General features: G+C 37.3%; 2 protein-coding genes and 1 long non-coding RNA gene across 4 annotated transcripts; 1 reads left to right on the forward strand and 2 right to left on the reverse strand.

Moving 5' to 3' along the window:
- Window positions 1–3,297: 3,297 nt before the first annotated feature.
- Window positions 3,298–4,453, reverse strand: LOC127985892 (proteinase-activated receptor 1-like). Its single transcript, XM_052588096.1, has one exon. It carries the CDS (start codon window positions 4,336–4,338, stop codon window positions 3,298–3,300), a length of 1,041 nt encoding a protein of 346 aa, XP_052444056.1. The 5' UTR covers window positions 4,339–4,453.
- A 3,949-nt stretch (window positions 4,454–8,402) lies between these two features.
- On the forward strand, window positions 8,403–20,562 carry LOC127986289 (GTPase IMAP family member 8-like). 2 transcript variants are annotated; one of them, XM_052588562.1, is made up of 5 exons: window positions 8,403–8,453; window positions 10,333–10,374; window positions 10,721–11,278; window positions 11,669–12,349; window positions 17,139–20,562. In XM_052588562.1, the coding sequence occupies exons 1-5, from the start codon at window positions 8,438–8,440 to the stop codon at window positions 19,040–19,042; spliced, it is 3,201 nt and encodes a 1,066-aa protein (XP_052444522.1). In that variant the 5' UTR covers window positions 8,403–8,437; the 3' UTR covers window positions 19,043–20,562. The 2 variants fall into 2 exon arrangements, with proteins under 2 accessions (XP_052444522.1, XP_052444523.1); XM_052588563.1 differs by lacking the exon at window positions 10,333–10,374 and having other exon boundaries at window positions 8,413–8,453.
- LOC127986376 (uncharacterized) lies at window positions 12,591–22,231 on the reverse strand. Its single transcript, XR_008160843.1, has 2 exons — window positions 21,177–22,231; window positions 12,591–12,826 (listed from the first exon to the last, which is right to left on the reverse strand). It is a non-coding gene; the product is annotated as an uncharacterized LOC127986376 (long non-coding RNA).
- Window positions 22,232–22,719: the final 488 nt, after the last annotated feature.

A 22,719-nucleotide genomic window follows, 5' to 3' on the forward strand; every position in this document is an offset into this window, starting at 1 on the left:
CAATGAGATGACTTCTCAGAAACCAAATCAGCCCCCGCCAGTACTCTGCTTTTGGGGGGGCATTCTTTAAACTGGCGGCTGTCCTCTTGTACATTTGCCTTTTTGGGGGGTACTCTAGGTTCGGGCCATTCCCGAGCTCGGAGCCCTTCCCCGGACAGCACGCCAAATACGCATACCATACCTCAGCCAATTATATGTAAGCGTGAACTAGTGAAATGTAATTTATTAATAAGATTCGGGAGGAGCGCGTCAGATATTTAGCCTGACCAACACAGGTGGACCATAATCAAGTAATCAATCCCATAGTATAAATATCGCTGACTTACCTCTATCCATTGACGGTTTATCACCATCCCTCCTCCACCCCATCTCCTCACTTCAAGTTCACTTTATAAATAGACGGGGAAGGGGGGGTACTCTAGGTTCGGGCCATTCCCGAGCTCGGAGCCCTTCCCCGGACAGCACGCCAAATACGCATACCATACCTCAGCTAATTATATGTAAGCGTGAACTAGTGAAACGACACATGGCTAGAAGACAGCTGCAGTGCAACAGTCCTTAATGAAGCAGCCCCTCCTAAGTGTCTGCAGGACTTTAGGAGAGGTGGAGGTGTAGCTGCTCTATTTAAAGATGTCTATCAATGCAAGCAAGTGTCATTTAGTCAGTACTTGTCTTTTGAATATCTAGGGATTGTACTGAAAGGTTCTCCACGCATTCTGTTTATCATTATTTACAGGCCTCCAAAAATGTTATCAATGATTTCCTCAGAGTTTGACTGTTTTGTTATTGCAGGGTATTTTAATATTCACATAGATAATGCAGAAAACAAAACTACAAAATAAATGATAACTGTTTTAAACACCTTTGACCTGATTCAGCATGTGTATGAACCCACACACGAATGTGAACACCCTTTAGATTTAATCATCAGTAGGGGTCTAAACATTTCATCCATTGTTATTAAGGATGTAGCACTATCTGATCACTTCTGTATTTTCTTTGATATATTGATCTCTGCTGCCAATGAATCTAGATCGGTCTTTGTCAGAAGGAGATGCATTAATGATTGCACTAGGGTGCTGTTTATGAAGACTATATTTTCAACACCAAGAATTTATGCAGACTCTGTTGTTCTTCTCCTTGATTCTTTTAACTCAAAAGTTATGGATATTATTGATGACATAGCTCCAGTGAAAATTAGCAAGAAGACTGGCGGACAAAAATCAGCTTGGAGAAAATCAACAGCAGTTCAGAGTATGAAAAGACAATAAAAAAAAAGCTGAGCGGATGTGGAGGAAGACAAAAACTTGAAATTCACTATAGAATCTATAAAGACAGTCTTCGTGCTTTGAATGTGGACAGACCTTCTTCTCAAACCTCATCAGCGGCAATTTAAACAACACTCTTTTCGCTACTGTTGAGAGACTGAAAACATACCATGAAAACATGCTCTTCGACAGCAAATAATGTATATACAGCAAGTAATGAATTTGCTTTCTTATTTTCTGAGAAGATCATTAATATCAGGAAGGCGATTAAAACTTCCCAAAGTTATGTAGAGGTCAGACACATTCAACCGCAATATATAAAAAAAGATACTATGTCAGCTTTTTTTTTTTAACACCCATGACCTTTCAGCAGTTGGTTACAAAATATAATCTTCCACAAAAAAAAACCTTTTTTAAATACCTTAAAATTAGAAGTTACATATATTCAAGAATTAAAACCTATTCAGAACCCCAACACTCTATGGTATCCTTGTTTTATAAGGCATTATTATCTGGACTAAAGGAGGGCTCCCAATCATATCTTTTAGCATGGAAAAGAGACCTCCAGGTGGATATCACTGTGGAGGAATGGGGGCAGGTCTTTCAGCTCAAACCCAATCTATTAATACTAGGTGTAGAATACTACAATACAAATGGATGGTGAGGACATACATTACCCCTGTCTTATTACATAGGATTGATGTTTTGTTACATTAAAACAACTTAAAATGGTAAAATTTGAGAACCTAAGATGGAGCACAGCTGCAGTGTTGTTCTTGATTTGTGAGTGTGAAAATGATGACATCACTGAAGCCTTCAGCCTCAATCGATTGAAATTATTAAGAGATACATTATTAATGATGGTGGTTGTTTGGGTGTGACTCCTGAAGATCTCTATGTACTATTTTCATTTTTCATCTGGAAAAACAAACACATTTACTTACTCCTTGTGTTTGTGAGAGGATTGTAAGAGGTGTGTGTGTGCACTTTGGATGGGTTAAATTCAGAGCATGAATTCTGAGTATGGTTCACCGTACTTGGATGTATGTCACTTCACTTTTTCAGTGTGCAAATGTAAAATAAAGACTTGAGTACAATCAATAATCATGGTGTTCCTCTTTTTTTTCTTTTTCTGAAACATTGAACCATCCAGGGTTTAATAATATTTGAGGTTAATAAATAATCCCTTTCTAACGTCTGCAAGCCATCTATAGACAGACAGAACCCCAGTACAGTGCGTCTTCACTCTCTAAATGTTCAGCATCTTCTGTATGTAGGACCCTTCAGCCCCCATTTGGAGTCTATTTGGTGCCATTATTAAACCCACAATGCCCAATGGATGAGATACTGTAGTCAGAAAGTTTAGAAAGAGACAATGTTTTGGGTGTGTCCAAAATTTTAATTTCATAACACAATTTTATGATCACTTTTTCAGGAGCCTTATGTCATATTCAGAAGATATGAGAAATGAATAATATCAGTAGATCACATAGAGTTTCAGATAACAATTTTAACATTTTTGTAATCACGTCAGAGCTAACTGCAGAGTGAAATATGACATGGATTAACAAACATAATGCATTTTGGAAAATATTTTGTTATTTTACCCAGGAATTATTTTATCATGACCAAAAGGATGATTTACTACAAAGTTCATTTAGGTTTATAGTTAAACATTAAATCAATTTGGCAAACACTCTGGGTTAAGAGAAATAATTCAATTCTATCAATGTGTTCAACAACCTGGAAATGCATAACAAAAATACAGACTAAGACAAGAAAAATCAAACAATGAGACATCTGTAAATGTAAACATTCACAATGCAAGCCGGAAAAAGTATGTGAATCCCTAAACTAAAGATTTCAAACCTGCAGTCAATCACTGAGATGAGATTAGAGGTGTTTGTGCTGCACTGGAACAAAAACACATACACATTTTTGAGTTTGTTATTCAGAAGAACTACTTCCTGAAACATGCAAGAACACCTACGGTTTTGTCTTAAAGCTTCACTGCGGTTTTTGTATCTTTCTATCTATACCTTATTAGAATCCAGAAGTTCTTCCTGAAGTGAGACGATCCGTAGTAGTACAGCAGAGGATCCAGGAAAACACTTGAGCTTCCTACACACACAGACAACAGGTAAGCAATATATGAAGAATCCCCGCTGTGGCTTTCAGTAGCTAAATAAACACAGTGGTACAACAGGATGCCATTGGTTGGTGCAAAGCATGTGAGAAACTCTGTCAGCACGGCGCTAGTCATAATCACAGCTCTCCTTCGGATGTCTGAAGATGAGGATGATGTTGCAAAGGAATTAGATTTTACACTCAGCACATATATGATGGTTGAGTAGCTCACTAAGGTGACGACAAGCGGCAAGAAGAAGTAGAGGCAGGAGAGGATGGAGAATTGATACGCATACAGTTGTGTGCGATATTGCACATCATGGCAGGTAACGCCCACATCCTCAATGTTGAGTGTTTGTCTCTCTAAGAGAAGCGGCATGGTACCAGCGAGCGCCAGCAGCCAGACTAAGATGCATATGCATGTGGCTTTCCTTGAACTCCTCCAGGTCAGAGATGCGATGGGAAATGCCACGGCCAGTAGTCTGTCCAAACTCGTGCACATCATCAGCAGTATGGAGCAGTACATGTAGCAGTAGTACGCTGCAGTGATCAAGCGACACGCCGCCTCACCGAACACCCAATCTGAAGCATTCATCTGGTAGTGGATCTTCAGAGGCAGCAGCAGGGTGAAGAGCAGATCCACACACGCCAGGTGAGTCATGTAGATCACTGCTGGTTTCTTCTCTCGAATCTTACAGGTGAACGTGACGAAGGCCAAAGCGTTCAGGGGCAAACCGATGAAGAGGAAGATGATGTAGAACGAGGGCATGATGCGTGTGACCAGCAGGCCTTTGAGGAAGTTAACAGACTCATCTGAGATAATAAATATGTTCGGGACAGTGCATATTTCTACATTCGGATGAGTGCTGTTGGAAAGCTTGCCAAAATGTTGTAGTACTTTTATAAGTTGAGGATGAAAACCTGTAAAAATAACAAAAACCATCAGTGAAAGTTCTCGTGAGGCACATTATACTGTATAAAAAGTTTTGATGCAGGCTTTAAGTGAAACAAACAACAAAAACTACCAAAGGCTTGACATACTGTATGAATAAACACTGCCACATTAAGGATTTATGTATCTCAGTTTCTTTGTTGAAGTATAAAATGGAAATACATTAGTAAACATTAACAAGCACATTATTTCATGTTTCTATGTGAATATATAATAACTAATGATCCATTAAGCATTAGATAATGCTTGGTAATGATTAATGAAAGTTATTATAAAGTGCTACCAACTAATCCATATGAATTGAGCGGTTTAATCCAAGTCTTGGGAAGAGATACATTCCCTGTATATGATGAAGAAACTGTTGTGTTCGTATTTAGGTGTGGACAGAATCTCCTCAGTTAACAGTATAAATATAGTTTTACTTTGCGTTTCACAGATTAAACAATCTTTTGGGTTTGTAATGTGTAATGTGTAACACCTCTACTTTGTGCTTCAGTCCTTAAAATCTTCACTGAATAATTGATGTCATCAGTTGGCACATCAGTCTGTTCATTACTGCTTATAGAGCTCTCTGCAACCAAACAGGCCAAAACACCATCAGTGAAACACAAGCTACTAAAGGGAATTGGGTCGCATTTGCAATGTTAGGCTGAATCACTTTCTGTGTGCCCATTTTATAGCATTTGGTTCTCTGTTCATTCCATGTAGATCATATTGATGAAAGCAAACCCCTAAGACATGCAGGCTCATAGAAAGCATTGCTGAGAGTCCAGTGCTGACAGGAAATTAAAATATTATGTGACCTAAATGCAATGGTCTCATTATGTAAAATATAATGTCAGAAACAGCAAGACTTTACATTAATTTGTGGATGAACTGAACTTCTAGCATGCATAAAAAGTTAAAATAGCATGCATTACTTGTCAATGGTGGGACATTCAAAGTTTTTTGTTTTTAAGAATGTTGGTAATCAAACTGTTTAAGCAACCATAGACTTAACAGAGGACAAAGTCATACATATTTGGAATGACATGAGGGTATATTAAGTGGTAGAGTACTGCATTAACAAGCGCAGGGTTGGGGGTTCGAATCCCAGGGAACACGTTAGGAGGAAATTGTTAGCCTGAATGCAATGCATAAATGTAAATGTAATACCAAAATATGCCTATATGAAAAAGATTATCACACAGTTTAAACCAGCAATCTACAAAAAAAACAAGCTTCCTTACACACACAATATAATACAGTCAAGGTTTCATCTGCATAGTTAAAAACCAATTAAAAGTCAAACTTCTGTCATGCACAACTGCACTGATGTTCTTACCGTTAAAGGTGGCAGTGAATGCATGCTGAAGTATAGTAGACAACAAGATAGTTTTGACCCCCATGATCTGATCTGAACTGTATATGAATCTCTATACAGACAGTGGTTCTTCACTTTCTGATTGCTCGGTGTCTTCTGACAGGAAAGCCTCAGATTTATATATGATGACATCACTGGACCCTCCACCCTCCACTAAGCCCAAATTCATTCTTATTCATTGCTGCAACCTATACAGAGCGAATAAGAAATTGAGATGCAATCAACAGACATCAGTTAGATCTCAAACTGAAATTGGACCAATCAGATGTGAGCAACATGACAAAATGTGTATAGCTCTAATGAAAGCACAGAGCATGTTTAGAAAGAATGGCTTGCTGTGTTTACAATTGATCAATTTGGATCTTTGTACTAACAATTTTATAAATGTACACCTAATTATATCAGAGTTTTATACAGAATTATCTTCATTTACAGTGTCTCTTGATCTAGACGAAGCTGTATAGTGTCGTTCTGATGTATCAAACTGGATCAAACATGAGGTGAGAAGAGAAAATTGTATCCAATTCTTCTCATTCAATACTTCAGCAGAGCTATTAGGAATGAGTTCATGCAGCTGATTGATCAGGAATTGATTTGATTTGATGTCAATGATATGATGTTGCTTTATTACTGCTGGCTTTAATGAACTGTATTTGTGTGATAATAGATTTGAATGTAGGGTTGAAAGGAAAACACATGAAAACTGCTGGAGCATCAGAATCCACAGAAGAGCAAAAAACAAGAGAACTAGAAAAATAGAGGCCGGAAATTAGACACAAACCAGTGGATCTCAAGAGAAAAGCAGACAGAGACTTGTTAGACAGAACATTATGGATAGAATAAATCCAGAATGTAAGTATTTGTTTATTATGGAGCTTATGTTAGATATCACCTCACACTCCTGTCATAAAGTGATTCATTAGACTGACTTTCTGCATTCACAAGAAATGTGCCGTTAAGAAGTTTTACAACAAGTTTTACGGCAGCGATTTCAAACGCTCATTGGCTCTTTTGATCCCTAAATTTTAAAGTAGTTTAAAGTGGTTTAAAGTGGGCCTGCACCGGGATTCAACCATGAGTGCCCCTATGGGCTTAAAGTGGGCTCTGTAAGGATCTTAAAACCGTTACCGATATTTACCGATATTAAATTTTAAAGCCAATATCGGCCGATAATATCGAGCATCCCTAGTTGTCTAAATATGTGTTTCTCCCCCAAGGGACAGGCGACTGGGACTGGACTATTATTTGAAGTGTTACGGTAGGCCTGCAACCTTTCTGAAAGTCCACTAATCAGCATAATTCAACACAGTGTAAACTTTGACCTATTTTGATGTTTTTTACATTTTGGGGAAGTTACATTTTTCATTTTCTGCACGACTAACAAAAATGACTTTGGTGACCAGCATGACTTGAAATGTACTGAGTTACAATTACTCAATCTCAACATGCTTGATTAGCCTACATGTAGAGTTACTACAAGTTACTAAAAATTGTACAGTAAGTAATTACATAACTCAATAGGCCTACATAGTAACTTTGCGCCTCTGCCTTGCAGGACCCATGGTTTCCCAGTTCAAACCCAACTTGGCACATAAATATGCTAAGCAGGACCCATATATGTGTTCTCATTTCAAACCCATGCCCACTTGGACCATGCCTGTCCCTTATTGGGCCCATGTAATCAGCTCATATGGGCTTCCTAAACCTACATGGGACCTGCTGATTTCACCCAGTCAAAGCCCCTGCCCGCACAGTAACCATGCAACCCGTACTTAACCCATCTGGGCCACACATGTCATTGCTGGCTGGGTGGACTTGGGACCTCCATAACTGCCAGACTTGGAACCACCTGACTCCTGTAAGACGTGACTACCCTGTAAGGGAAATCAAAGTTCACCAACACAACAAGGAAAAGGAGAGAAGGGCAGGGCAGGGCACAATCAGGCAACACAGGAACATTAGACAACAATCTGGCACAAGATTGGAAACACAAGAAAAAAAAATAGGGAATCAAATAAGAAGGATAATGAAGGATGACATGTGGAGTAAACAAACTAATAACCAGATAACAAAAAGGCACGGTTAAGACGGGGAAAGTCAATCACAATATACAATGTCTAAAACAATCGTTTGATATTTTCTGTTACCTCCATTTTTGGTGTTTCATGAATTGTTTTGTTTCATAACTACATCTAAATGATCACTGAAAAGCCTTCAAATGGTACATACACACAGCAACACACTAAACAACTTTGATGGTGTTAAACCAAACTCACGATGGTGTTTAGCACAGACAACATGCGTTTAGTTCATTAAATGTCAGCAGGCATGTACAGATAAATGCACATAAGATTTGAATTACTTTCAATACTGGTCTATTCATAATGTGAACAATGCACACACTTTATTTATAATACTGTTGCTAATATATTTAATTCAGAAAACACATCTAGTTTATGCATTTACACATTTGCTAAAGGAGATAAATATTCATAGCTACATAATTATTTTCAATAATATTTTTGATGAAATCTTTCAAAATGTTTTAGGAAAATAAAACTACATGAATTTTTGAACTACATGAACATGTAAGACTTGTCTGCAAAGCACAGCTCCAGCCCATGTCTCCCCCTGCAGGAGACTGTAGTGATTTATTTTTTATTTTTTTCTTCATTTCCTCATCATTCTAACCTTCCCTTTCGGTTGACCTTCAAGGAGTTGGAGAGAATGGCGCAGAGATCAGGTAAGACTTGAGTTTAACAAGCTATTTGTGCATTACCTAGTTAAATTATTTGTATTTTCTATCATAATCTAATAATCTCATTTTCGTCTGCATTATAACATTTTTGTCTCAGTAGGTGGAGATACTTATAGGCCTATCATAAATGTATTTTATATTTAATAGGCCTACAAGTAATAGCCTAATCGTATTTCGTAAGTAGGCCTATATACATTTTTCTGTTAAATTTAGTTTATTTGAAGAAATATCCCCTTGTGTATAATTGTTGTACTGCTGTTTATTACTTTGGCTTGCCAACTTTAATTTACATAGCTGTAAGTATTTATTCTGTTTGCATCATTGAATTAGTATTGTCCTTTATCAATGCAAAGCTGTTTTGAAACAATGTATTGAGCTGTAGCTATATAGAAATAAAAGTGACTTTAATCGATCAAAGCGTGTTTATGTGGATAACGCACATCAGTAGGAAACAAAACACAATGCATGAATAACCTATCTTCGTTTATTGTGCAGAAAATTATTAATTGGTTTACCTATGTTTTTAGATGATAATGCGGAAGTTATCGAAAGAGGGTATGCTTTTCTCTTGATCGTAGATGGCACAAAATTTAATCTCCGCAGTTTTGAGTAATAGCAACGCTAATTTTCGTAATTTCATCTAAATATCACAACATTTGTGCATCGGCGTATGTTTGCTTTTGACATTGGTGGGGACATAAACCCAAGTAGGCTACCCAACCAAAAAAAAAATTAAATAAAAAATTACAATTATTTTGTAAACCAACAACATCAGAGTACTGATTGTCTTTATCACACATTACTTTATTTGAATATTAATCAAATTGGTCCCAGGATAAATCTGAAAGAATACTCTGCTGTAATAACTAACACAACTTTCATGCGCATCTTGAACCACACACTCTTATTGCAGTGTTGTTTTTCTATTGTGGATATTTCAGCAAACATTTGATTTGTTAAACAACATCATTTTAAAGTTAAAATTTGTCCGAGGCGGCTCAGGATGCTGTTCCAAATCCTGCTGCACCACAGACTGCACCTTATATATATATATATTTTTACCATAAAATCACATTATATTTGTCCCAAATTATTGTTAATGTTCATAATGACTTTATCCTAGACTGGAAGATTGTGTATTTTAAACTCACAACCTTTTTATATCCGTAGGCTATGTTTTATATAGGCAGCTAATAATAGCCATAAATTGTGCTTTCTCTTTCTGTTTGCTCTGTTTTGTCAAAAACCTTCGAAAAACTTCAAACTCATCGATGCAACTTTGTTAAATCCTGAAGTGAACTTGTATATTAACTGTTCTGGTCTGCTGTCTTGAATTGGGTAAAATACCCGTGAGTTGTATTTTGTATTAGGCTAAATGCGCGTCATTGAAACCGCACAGTTTTCTAGATAAAACTTCTTAGGTAATATCAATAGTATGTCATTTCAGATGCGCTGTAAATTACAAAAACACATCCAAATATTTAAATGTTTAATCAAAATTATTGCTAGGGACAGTCTGGCACTCGCTGCATATTGGATATTGGTGGGGACACGTCCCTGGTGCCCAATAACTACACATACACACACACACACATATATGTATTTATTTAATTTGTATTTTTGTTACAAGCTGTACCACCCCCCCCCACCCCAAAATATACATTTGTGTCATCAGCAAACAGAGTTGTTTATACTTAGACACATTAAATATATAATTTAAACACAAACTATTTTGGGCATAGCACCAAACCTTGTGGAACACCACAAGTGACTTTTATTAAATCCAATTCAACATTATTTATTTGTACAAACTGAGACCTTCCACCAAGGTAACTCCTAAATCAAGAGGAGGCTTTTCCTCTAGAAAGCAAGAGAGACCAAAGTCCAGTTGATATTCGTCCTGACAGTAAGTTAATGTATTACTAGTAATTAATTTATAAGACTATACAGCCTGCATAGTACTTGAAGCTGGAGAAATTTGGTAGTTTACATTAATGCATTTAGCACATTCAGGCTGTACATTTTTTATTAGTATGTGTGTTCCCTGGGAATTGAACCCACAACCTTTTACACTGCAAATGCAATGCTCTACCACTGAGCCACAGGAACACCTTATTAATAAAAAAATGCTTAAAGCAAGACTAATTGCCAGCATGTTAATTCCAGAATTTGTGCTCTCAAAAAGATTGTTGTTTAGTTTTTGATTCAATATATTAGAGGATTGTATCATTTGGCAAAATTGTGTGTTTCAGTGAGTGATCTCAGGATTGTCCTGGTGGGGAGGAACGCTCCAGAAAACAACCGAGTGGGAAACTTGATCTTAAATAAACAAGTGTTTGGAAAGAAAGCACCACAACCTGATGTGGAGACGTTCAGTGAAAGAGTGGAGAGAAGAAACATCACAGTCATCAACACAACTCACCCGCTCAACCGAAGAATCAAACTACACAAAATAGCACAGGAAGCATCAGTGGTGTCTCATCCAGAAGCTCATGTGATCATACTGGTGCTTCAGCACAAGGATTTTAGTCAGAAGCATAGAGATATATTACCTGCTGTGTTGAGCTGCTTTGGAGAACATGCAATGAAGCGTACAGTGATTCTGACTACTGATGATGAGAAACACACCATTAAACCAAAATCTGTAAAAGAAAATACATTTATTCAAGAATTATCTACAGAATGTGGAGGAGGACATCTACAGCTTCAAAACACACAACGCTCTCAAATATTTCAAAAAGTGGATGAAATTATCACTCGCAGTGGTTTTGAGGACACAAAGCAGGCCTCGTCGCTGGATCAAGTGGACAGTAAGTCTTATTCTTAAGAGCAAATGGTAAAATAGGCTCAGGCATCTTCTTCAGTTTATATCATTTAGTTTCATTATATTTATTGAATTTGTATTGACAAACTGAAAATACATGGAGACTGAATTTTAAGCGGATCATTTTATTTCAAAATATGAACACAGACACAGAATAAAGGTGAAAGAAAGTATTTAAGGATGAGCCTACATTATTAATAGCATGGTCAGGAAAATAAAACAAAGCATCATTTTACTACTAAAGAAATCCATTAAAGCCATAAGTGGTATGTCTGTGAGGGAAGTCACTAGACATTACTGGGCTGGACAGGTTAATTGTTCTTTTTAACTTTCAATTTCTTTTGTCTCATATTTTATGTCTCACTTTGTTTTTCAGAGCCAGATGTTTATCACAGATCTGGAAAACAAAAACTGACATTGGTGATGTGTGGATTTGATGCAGAACTGCAATACTCCATGTCAAAACTTTTACTGGGGACAAACACACCCATATCAGTACAAGATGAGTACAGCTTGGTGTGTCTGATGAAAGAGAAGAAGATTCATGGACGTCAGATCACTCTTGTGACGCTTCCCGTTCTCAGTCGTCTCTCAGAGGAAGAAGCGATGCATCAGACTCTCCGCTGTGTGTCTCTCTGTCATCCTGGAGTTCATGCCTTCATCATAATTGTTCCTGTTGGTCCACTGACTGATGAAAGCAAAGACGAAATAGAAACGATTCAGAAGTTATTTGACTGTAGAGAGCATTTTATACTGCTCTTCACAACAGAGCTCACTGTTAAAGCACCAATGACAGATTTCGTCAAATCCACTCCAGAATGTGAGAGGTTAATCAGTCTCTGTGGAGGTCAGTACAGAGTGATGGGGTTGAAGGAACCTAAAAGCTCAAGACAGATCCCAGATCTACTGGATTATATAGAGAACATGAACACTGAACCATATTCACTTCAGATGCATGTGAAAGCTCAAGAGAACAGAGCCAGATGTGAACTTAAGAAAGAACTGAGTGATCTGGAGAGCAAAAACAAAGAGTTAGAGGAGAAACTTCAGTCAGAGGGTGAGCTCTAAAATTACTTTAAATGTCTCTCATGGGAATTGATTAAAAATAGTATTGCATTTTGGCTATAAGGAAAAGTTCTAGTGAACTCAAATAATTGCAGAAAAAAAAAAAAATCAAAATACTGTGAAATTGTATGGATATAGTGTAGATGAGGTCAACAGTCCAAAGGAATACATATTTCAATCAATCAATCAATCACCTTTATTTATATAGTGCTTTAAACAAAATACATTGCGCCAAAGCACTGAACAACATTCATTTGGAAAACAGTGTCTCAATAATGCAAAATGATAGTTAAAGGCAGTTCATCATTGAATTCAGTTATGTCATCTCTGTTCAGTTGAAATAGTGTCTGTTTTAATTTGCAATCAAGTCAATGATATCGCTGTAGATGAAGTGACCCCAACTAAGCAAGCCAGAGGCGACAGCGGCAAGGAACCGAAACTCCATCGGTGACAGAATGGAGAAAAAAACCTTGGGAGAAACCAGACTCAGTTGGGGGGCCAGTTCTCCTCTGACCAGACGAAACCAGTAGTTCAATTCCAGGCTGCAGCAAAGTCAGATTGTGCAGAAGAATCAGTTTCCTGTGGTCTTGTCCTGGTGCTCCTCTGAGACAAGGTCTTTACAGGGGATCTGTATCTGGGCTCTAGTTGTCCTGGTCTCCGCTGTCTTTCAGGGCAGTAGAGGTCCTTTCTTGGTGCTGATCCACCATCTGGTCTGGATACGTACTGGATCCGGGTGACTGCAGTGACCCTCTGATCTGGACACAGACTGGATCTGGTGGCCACGGTGACCTCGGAACAAGAGAGAAACAGACAAATATTAGCGTAGATGCCATTCTTCTAATGATGTAGAAAGTACGGTGTTATGTGAAGTGTTCCTGTTCCGGTTTACCTAATTAATGCAGCCTAAAAATCCTTTAACGGATTTGGATATTAAAAGCATATTAGTATGTTATGTGTATGCCAGGTTAAAGAGATGGGTCTTTAATCTAGATTTAAACTGCAAGAGTGTGTCTGCCTCCCGAACAATGTTAGGTAGGTTATTCCAGAGTTTAGGCGCCAAATAGGAAAATGATCTGCCGCACACAGTTGATTTTGATATTCTAGGTATTAACAAATTGCCTGAGTTTTGAGAACGTAGCGGACGTAGAGGAGTATAATGTAAAAGGAGCTCATTCAAATACTGAGGTGCTAAACCATTCAGGGCTTTATAAGTAATAAGCAATATTTTAAAATCTATACGATGTTTGATAGGGAGCCAGTGCAGTGTGGACAGGACCGGGCTAATATGGTCATACTTCCTGGTTCTACTAAGAACTCTTGCTGCTGCATTTTGGACTAGCTGTAATTTGTTTACCAAGCGTGCAGAACAACCACCCAATAAAGCATTACAATAATCTAACCTTGAAGTCATAAATGCATGGATTAACATTTCTGCATTTGACATTGAGAGCATAGGCCGTAATTTAGATATATTTTTGAGATGGAAAAATGCAGTTTTACAAATGCTAGAAACGTGGCTTTCTAAGGAAAGATTGCGATCAAGTAGCACACCTAGGTTCCTAACTGATGTCGAAGAATTGACAGAGCAGCCATCAAGTCTTAGACAGTGTTCTAGGTTATTACAAGTAGAGTTTTTAGGCCCTATGATTAACATCTCTGTTTTCTGAATTTAGCAGTAAGAAATTACTCGTCATCCAATTTTTTATATCGACTATGCATTCCATTAGTTTTTCAAATTGGTGTGTTTCACCGGGCTGCGAGGAAATATAGAGCTGCGTATCATCAGCATAACAGTGAAAGCTAACACCATGTTTCCTGATGATATCTCCCAAGGGTAACATATAAAGCGTGAAGAGTAGCGGCCCTAGAACTGAGCCTTGAGGTACTCCATACTGCACTTGTGATTGATATGATACATCTTCATTCACTGCTACGAACTGATGGCGTTCATATAAGTACGATTTAAACCATGCTAATGCACTTCCACTGATGCCAACAAAGTGTTCAAGTCTATGCAAAAGAATGTTGTGGTCAATTGTGTCAAACGCAGCACTAAGATCCAATAAAACTAATAGAGAGATACACCCACGATCAGATGATAAGAGCAGATCATTTGTAACTCTAAGGAGAGCAGTTTCAGTACTATGATACGGTCTAAATCCTGACTGGAAATCCTCACAAATACCATTTTTCTCTAAGAAGGAATATAATTGTGAGGATACCACCTTTTCTAGTATCTTGGACAGAAAAGGGAGATTCGAGATTGGTCTATAATTAACTAGTTCTCTGGGGTCAAGTTGTGGCTTTTTTATGAGAGGCTTAATAACAGCCAGTTTGAAGGTTTTGGGGACATATCCTAATGACAATGAGGAATTAATAATAGTCAGAAGAGGACCTATGACTTCTGGAAGCACCTCTTTTAAGAGCTTAGATGGTATAGGGTCTAACATACATGTTGTAAGTTTAGATGATTTAACAAGTTTATACAATTCTTCCTCTCCTATAGTAGAGAATGAGTGGAACTGTTCCTCAGGGGGTCTATAGTGCACTGTCTGATGCGAAACTGTAGCTGACGGCTGAATGGTTGCAATTTTATCTCTAATAGTATCGATTTTAGAAGTAAAGTGGTTCATAAAGTCATTACTGCTGTGGTGTTGGGAAATGTCAACACTTGTTGAGGCTTTATTTTTCGTTAATTTAGCCACTGTATTGAATAAATACCTGGGGTTATGTTTGTTTTCTTCTAAAAGAGAAGAAAAGTAATCAGATCTAGCAGTTTTTAATGCTTTTCTGTAGGATATGCTACTTTCCCGCCAAGCAATACGAAATACCTCTAGTTTTGTTTTCCTCCAGCTGCGCTCCATTTTTCGGGCTGCTCTCTTTAGGGTGCGAGTATGCTCATTATACCATGGTGTCAAACTGTTTTCCTTAACCTTCCTTAAGCGTAAAGGAGCAACTGTATTTAAAGTGCTAGAAAAGAGAGAGTCCATAGTTTCTGTTACATCATCAAGTTGTTCTGAGGTTTTGGATATGCTAAGGAATTCGGATACATCAGGAAGATAACTTAAAAAGCAGTCTTTTGTGGTAGAAGTGATGGTTCTTCGATACTTGTAACAAGAAGTAGAATTTACAATTTTGGCTATATGAAGTTTACACAGAACTAAATAATGATCTGAGATATCATCACTTGGCTGAATAATTTCAACACTATCAACATCAATTCCATGTGAGTATTAAATCTAGAGTATGATTTCGACAATGAGTAGGTCCTGAAACGTGTTGTCTAACACCAATAGAGTTCAGAATGTCTATAAATGCTGATCCCAATACATCTTTTTCATTATCGACATGGATATTAAAATCACCAACTATTAAGACTTTATCTGCAGCCAGAACTAACTCGGATGTAAAATCACCAAACTCTTTAATAAAGTCTGTATGGTGCCCTGGTGGCCTGTATACAGTAGCCAGTACAAACATAACAGGGGATTTATCATTAACATTGGTTTCTCTGGATAATGTTATATGAAGCACCATTACTTCAAACGAGTTATACTTGAAGCCTGCCCTCTGAGAAATCCTGAAAACGTTGTTATAAATTGAAGCAACTCCTCCCCCTTTGCCTTTTAGACGCGGCTCGTGTTTATAACAATAATCTTGGGGGGTGGACTCATTTAAAATAATGTAATCATCAGGTTTTAGCCAGGTTTCTGTCAAGCAGAGCACATCTATATTATGATCAGTTATCATATTATTTACAAAAAGTGTTTTCGTAGAAATGGATCTGATATTCAATAAGCCAATCTTTATCATTTGTTTATCCATATTGCATTTGTTTTTTATTTGTTGAACCTCAATTAAATTGTTAACCTTAACTTGGTTTGGACGTTTTTTGTATTTTCTAGTTCGTGGAACAGACACAGTCTCTATAGTGTGATATCTAGGTGAAAGAGTCTCTATGTGCTGAGAATTAACTGACCTCTGTGACGGGAGGCAGCTAGCAGACGGTCGGTTTAGCCAGTCTGTCTGCTTCCTGACCTGGGCCCCAGTTAGTCAAGTATAAACACTAAGACTATTTGCCATATTTCTAGACAGAAGAGTGGTGCCACCCCAGGAGGGATGAAGACCATCTCTTTTAAACAGGTCAGGTCTGCCCCAAAAGCTCGTCCAATTGTCTATATAACCTATGTTATTCTGTGGGCACCACTTAGACATCCAGCCATTGAGTGATGACAATCTGCTATGCATCTCATCACCACGGTAAGCAGGCAGGGGACCAGAGCATATTACAGTTTATTTTGTAATGGTTATTTGTAATGGTTCCTGTAGCTGTATCTATCCCAAGGTCACAGGTTCAATTCCCATGAAACACACATATTGGTAAAATGTATAGCTTGAATCAAAGTCACATTAAATATAAGTAACTAATGAGGCCATTTAATGATTGTAAAGCCACAAAACAGGCGTCGAACCAGGTATGAATTTATTTATTTATTTTTGTTCTTTATTCGTGTGTGTCAGAAAAATACAAATAAAATTTTCAGCTGATTTGTTAACAGCTTTGCAAATCTATCAGAACTAAAAAAATGGTCTAAACCAGTTGGACTAATTACTCAGTTAATGGATCACTCTGAATTCTATTTAAAGAATAAACGTTCTGTTATTGATCGATTATAACTCCCATATAAAGGGAAGGCAATCTTGCAGTTAAAAAGTATTTAAATCTACAGCAATCCTAAAGATTTATTTTCTCAACATTTGTTTCTACCAATGTGTTCCAGGTACTAAAGAAGTATTGAATGATCAGCGGTGTCTGAGGATTGTGCTACTTGGGAGGACAGGAAGTGGAAAGAGTGCAACAGGAAACACTATTCTGGGAAAAGATACGTTTGTGAGTGAAGCAAGCATAGATTCAGTGACAACAGTTTGTATGAAGGGAGTTGGTGAAGTTGATGGTCGATCAGTGGCTGTTGTTGATACTCCAGGACTCTATGACACAACACTGAAAAATGAACAAGTGGTGGAAGAAATAGTGAAATGTGTTTCGCTCTTGTCACCTGGACCTCATGTGTTTGTCATTGTGTTGAGTGTGGGAAGATTCACCAAGGAAGAGAATGATACTATGCAGTTAATTAAGAAGATGTTTGGTCATAAAGCTGCTCAGTTCAGTATCGTCCTGTTCACTGGAGGAGACAAGCTGAAAAATAAGTCCATAAATGAATATGTCAGTGAAACTAAAAATGCTGAATTCAGGAAGCTGATCAGTGATTGTGGAAACCGATTCCTGGTTTTTAATAACACAGAAAAACAAGAAAGAACTCAAGTGATTCAACTGTTAAACATGATTGAAGAGGTGAGAAATAGTAGTCAGGGTCGATATTTCACTAACAGCATGTTTGAGGAAGCAGAGATGTCCATTAAAAAGAGAATGGAGCAAATACTGAAAGAGAGAGAGAGAGAAATTCAGGAGCAAAAAGAAGAGTTACAAGCCAAATATGAGATGGACATAAATAACATGACGAAGAGACTCGAGGACGAGAAACAAAGAGCAGATGAGGAGAAAATACAAAGAGAAAATGAGTTCAGACTGAACAAGGAAAATCTCATTAAAGAGTTTAAAGAGAAAGAGAAAACAGAAAAGAAGAAAAGAGAGATTGAAAACCAGAAACGATCAGAGGAGGTAAAACGACGAAGAGCTGAATATCTTCATAAAATAGAAGAGATGAAGAGAGAGATTGAAAATCAGAAATCACAGTATGAAAAACAGCAGAAAGAAAGAGAAAAGGAAGAGAGAAAGAGAGAAAAGAAATACAGACAAGATCTAGAAAAGATGAAACATGAACAAGAACGTACTATAGCAGAGTTTCAGAGGAAACAAGAAGAAGAAACTAAGAAGAGAGAATCTGAGGAAAGAAAGAAGATTGAACAAGAAGAGAAAGAGAGAGAAGAATGGAGAAGAAGAATAAAAGAGGCTGAGAATGACAGAAAAGAGACTCGAGAGGAAATTAAACGACAGCAGAGAAAATGGGAGGATGAAAAGAAACGAAATATGAGAGAACGAGAGGAAGAAGAAAGAAAGAGAAAAGAGAAACAGGCGGAACAACTGAAAGAAAAACAAGAAGAACTGGAGAAAATGAGAAAGACATTTGAAAGAGAGAGAGAAGAAGAAAGACAAAAGATAGAGGAGGAGATACAGAAACAGAGAATAGAAGGAGAAGAAAAAGTGAGAGAATATGAAGAAATGAAAACTGAAATGGAAAGACATAAAAGAATGGAACGAAAGAGAAAACTAGAAGATGATGAGAGACAAGAAGAAGAGAGAAAGAGATGTAAGAAACAAGAAGAAGAGACCAAGAAAAGGGAAAGAGAGGAGAATTGGAGAAAAGAAAGAGAAGAGAAAGAGCGAAATGAAATGAAACAGAAACATGAAAAGGAAATGAGAGAGATGAATAAGAAACTTGAAGATGAAGCCAGAAAACAAGCAGAAGAACTGAATGATTTTAGAGAGAAAAAAGAGAAGCACGTTCAGGAGCTTCAGCAGATGCTGGAAGATCATCAGAAACAACGTGAAGTACTTGAGAAACTCTACCAACACCTGAAAAATCAGAAAGGAGATGAAATAAAAGAGCTGCAAAAACAAGTTGAAGAGCTGAAGAATAAATCAAGAGGATGTGTCATTCAGTGAAAATATATAATGAAAATCATATATGAAAAAGTTAAGAATCAAATAAGATTATATGTGTGTGACAGGGTTCAGATAAGTAAGGAGGAAAGGGTCGGCTTGACTAAAACTGTGATTGGAATGTTGCTCTAGGATCAACAAGGATGTTGATCCAAGAACATGCTGTACTTGGTGAAATCACACTCACACAGCTCTCCAGAGCATTCAGCTTCCACGTCTCAGTTCACAGTTCACAGTCACCACTCTGTCTCTCCCCTCTCTGTCTCCCATCAGCTTTATTAGCGGTCTCTCCACACCAATCACTGCAATACATGAAACTGGTGTATGTTATTGTACTTGATCAGTGCTTGAAGTGGGTCAGTACACACTGGTGCGCAGTACCAGCACTTCTATATTTTAGTCTTTAGATTACCTGTACTTTTTTCATGCATAACACAACTTCTGACATGTTGCCAGTACTCAGAGTAAAATCATCTGTGTCTTGGTAATTAGAAAGGACACTATATAAATCACACTACCTATGTGTCTACCAAATGTTGACTGTATTAAATAGAATTAAAGGCATTGTAAATAACAATGTGTAATTAATAGTATTTGTATTTATTGTAATGCATTGATGACGGTTGTTATTCTCAACCACAGAAGAAACTCATGTTAATAATTCTGATCACCTATTGGATGGATTTTGTTCCTCTGATCAGGATTTTTACTGCCAAAACCCGTCACCTGAAGCCCCACAAACACATTTCTTGTCATGTTGCTGTAAGAACAATAAAAGTGAAGAATATTGTGAATGAAGAAAGAGAAAAGTGTGTTTCTGAAGATGTTGATGTTCAGCTAAATTTTCAGGTAAAATGAACACAAGCTCATGCTGCATTAAGATGAATTAAATCTGAATCAGATCACGTTCATATGAACACATAACTCATGGTCAATATAACGGAGCACATTAAGATTGTTGTAGGATTGTTTTTGCTGGTGAAAAAAAAAGCATCTGAACCGGTTCTCAGCCCAGAAGTGGAAGTAAAAGTCAAAGGAAAAGGAAAAGCATTGTTTACATGTGTGTAAGAGGGAAAGATTTACCAAACAGACTGAATTATCATGAGACAGCAATCCTGTAACGGAAGAGGAAAATAAATAAAATAAATCTTACTTAAAGACATTTTCTGCAAATTCTTTACTTTTTATTATTATTATTATTTATTTATTTATTTACCACTTCAGTAAGACTCACTGAGAGTTACCTGAGATTGCTTTGATGTAGTTCTTCCAACTTTTTATAATGTACTGATCCATGATTGATTGATTGATATATTTATTTGTTTTGGTCATATGTGAAATCAGCAATTCTGAAGTACTATCACATGTTTTACTTCTGTTCTGCAATCTTATAATAAAAATGTTGATGTTTACATTTTAATAACAAGTGAATAAAATACTAGACCATACCATAATGTGCATTTACTGTAAAAGTTTAAAAAGTTCTCATGAGAGCATCTATGGGATCTATGTTAGTCTTATTCATAAATGTGGAAAATTCATGGCACATTTAATTAGCAAAAAAATCAATTTGGTATTAAACAGAATATGTCTAAAACTTGAAAACTAGAATCAGTTTAACAAAAAAAAGTCTGGTGTATAAGGATATGTGCACAGGCCAAGCACATTTCTCACTCACACTTTTCAGAGAAATCTTAGATGAATTAATTTCTTAAAAAAAACATCTACTGTATAAGTTATTCACTTCTTCCCCATCGGCTCTGGAGGCAGTGTGGAAAAACAACATACTGACATTACATTGACAGCAACATTGATCCTTCTTAAAAGACAGATTTCCCAGAGTTTGTCAAGTCAAGTCATCTTTATTTATATAGCACTTTAAACAAAATACATTGCGTCAAAGCAACTGAACAACATTCATTAGAAAACAGTGTCTCAATAATGCAAAATGATTGTCAAAGGCAGTTCATCATTGAATTCAGTTATGTCATCTCTGTTCAGTTTAAATAGTGTCTGTGCATTTATTTGCAATCAAGTCAATGATATCGCTGTAGATGAAGTGACCCCAACTAAGCAAGCCAGAGGCGACAGCGGCAAGGAACCGAAACTCCATCGGTGACAGAATGGAGGAAAAAACCTTGGGAGAAACCAGGCTCAGTTGGGGGGTCAGTTCTCCTCTGACCAGACGAAACCAGTAGTTCAATTCCAGACTGCAGCAAAGTCAGATTGTGCAGAAGAATCATCTGTTTCCTGTGGTCTGTATCTGGGGCTCTAGTTGTCCTGGTCTCCGCTGTCTTTCAGGGCAGTAGAGGTCCTTTCTAGGTGCTGATCCACCATCTGGTCTGGATACGTACTGGATCCGGGTGACTGCACTGACCCTCTGATCTGGATACAGACTGGATCTGGTGGCTACGGTGACCTCGGAATAAGAGAGAAACAGACTAATATTAGTGTAGATGCCATTCTTCTAATGATGTAGCAAGTACATAGGGTGTGTTTCCGGTTCCGGTTTACCTAATTAATGCAGCCTAAAAATACTTTAATGGATTTGGATATTAAAAGCATATTAGTGTGTTAAGTGTAATCCATCATAGAGATGGGTCTTTAATCTAGATTTAAACTGCAAGAGTGTGTCTGCCTCCCGAACAATGTTAGGTAGGTTATTCCAGAGTATAGGTGCCAAATAGGAAAAGGATCTGCCGCACACAGTTGATTTTGATATTCTAGGAATTATCAAATTGAGTTTTGAGAACATAGCGGACATAGAGGATAATAATGTAAAAGGAGCTCACTCAAATGCTGAGGTGCTAAACCATTCAGGGCTTTATAAGTAATAAGCAATATTTTAAAATCTATATAATATTATATTGTAATATTATAAATATCTATATGATGTTTGATAGGAAGCCAGTGCAGTGTTGACAGGACCGGGCTAATATGGTCATACTTCCTGGTTCTAGTAAGAATTCTTGCTGCTGCATTTTGGACTAGCTGTAGTTTGTTTACTAAGCGTGCAGAACAACCACCCAATAAAGCATTACAATAGTCTAACCTTGAGGTCACAAACGCATGGATTAACATTTCTGCATTTGACACTGAGATCATAGGACATAATTTAGATATATTTTTGAGATGGAAAGTGCAGTTTTACAAATGCTAGAAACGTGGCTTTCTAAGTAAAGATTGCGATCAAATAGCACACCTACTGTAGGTTCCTAACTGATGACGAAGAATTGACAGAGCAGCCATCAAGTCTTAGACAGTGTTCTAGCTTATTACATGCAGAGTTTTTAGGTCCTACAATTAACACCTCCGTTCTTTTTTTTCAGAGTTTAGCAGCAAGAAATTATTCGTCATCCAGTATGTTATATCGACTATGCATTCCATCAGTTTTTCAAATCTGTGTGTTTCACTGGGCCGCAAAGAAATATAGAGCTGAGTATCATCAGCATAATAGTGAAAGCTAACACCATGTTTCCTGATGATATCTCCCAAGGGTAACCTATAGAGCATGAAGAGTAGCGGCCCTAGTACTGAGCCTTGAGGTACTCCATACTGCACTTGTGATCGATATGATACCTCTTCATTCACTGCTACGAATTGTTGGCGGTCACATAAGTATGATTTAAACCATGCTAATGCACTTTCATTAATGCCAACAAAGTGTTCAAGTCTATGCA

Source organism: Carassius gibelio, chromosome B21, assembly GCF_023724105.1.
Source record: "Carassius gibelio isolate Cgi1373 ecotype wild population from Czech Republic chromosome B21, carGib1.2-hapl.c, whole genome shotgun sequence".
NCBI classification, from domain to species: Eukaryota; Metazoa; Chordata; class Actinopteri; order Cypriniformes; family Cyprinidae; genus Carassius; species Carassius gibelio.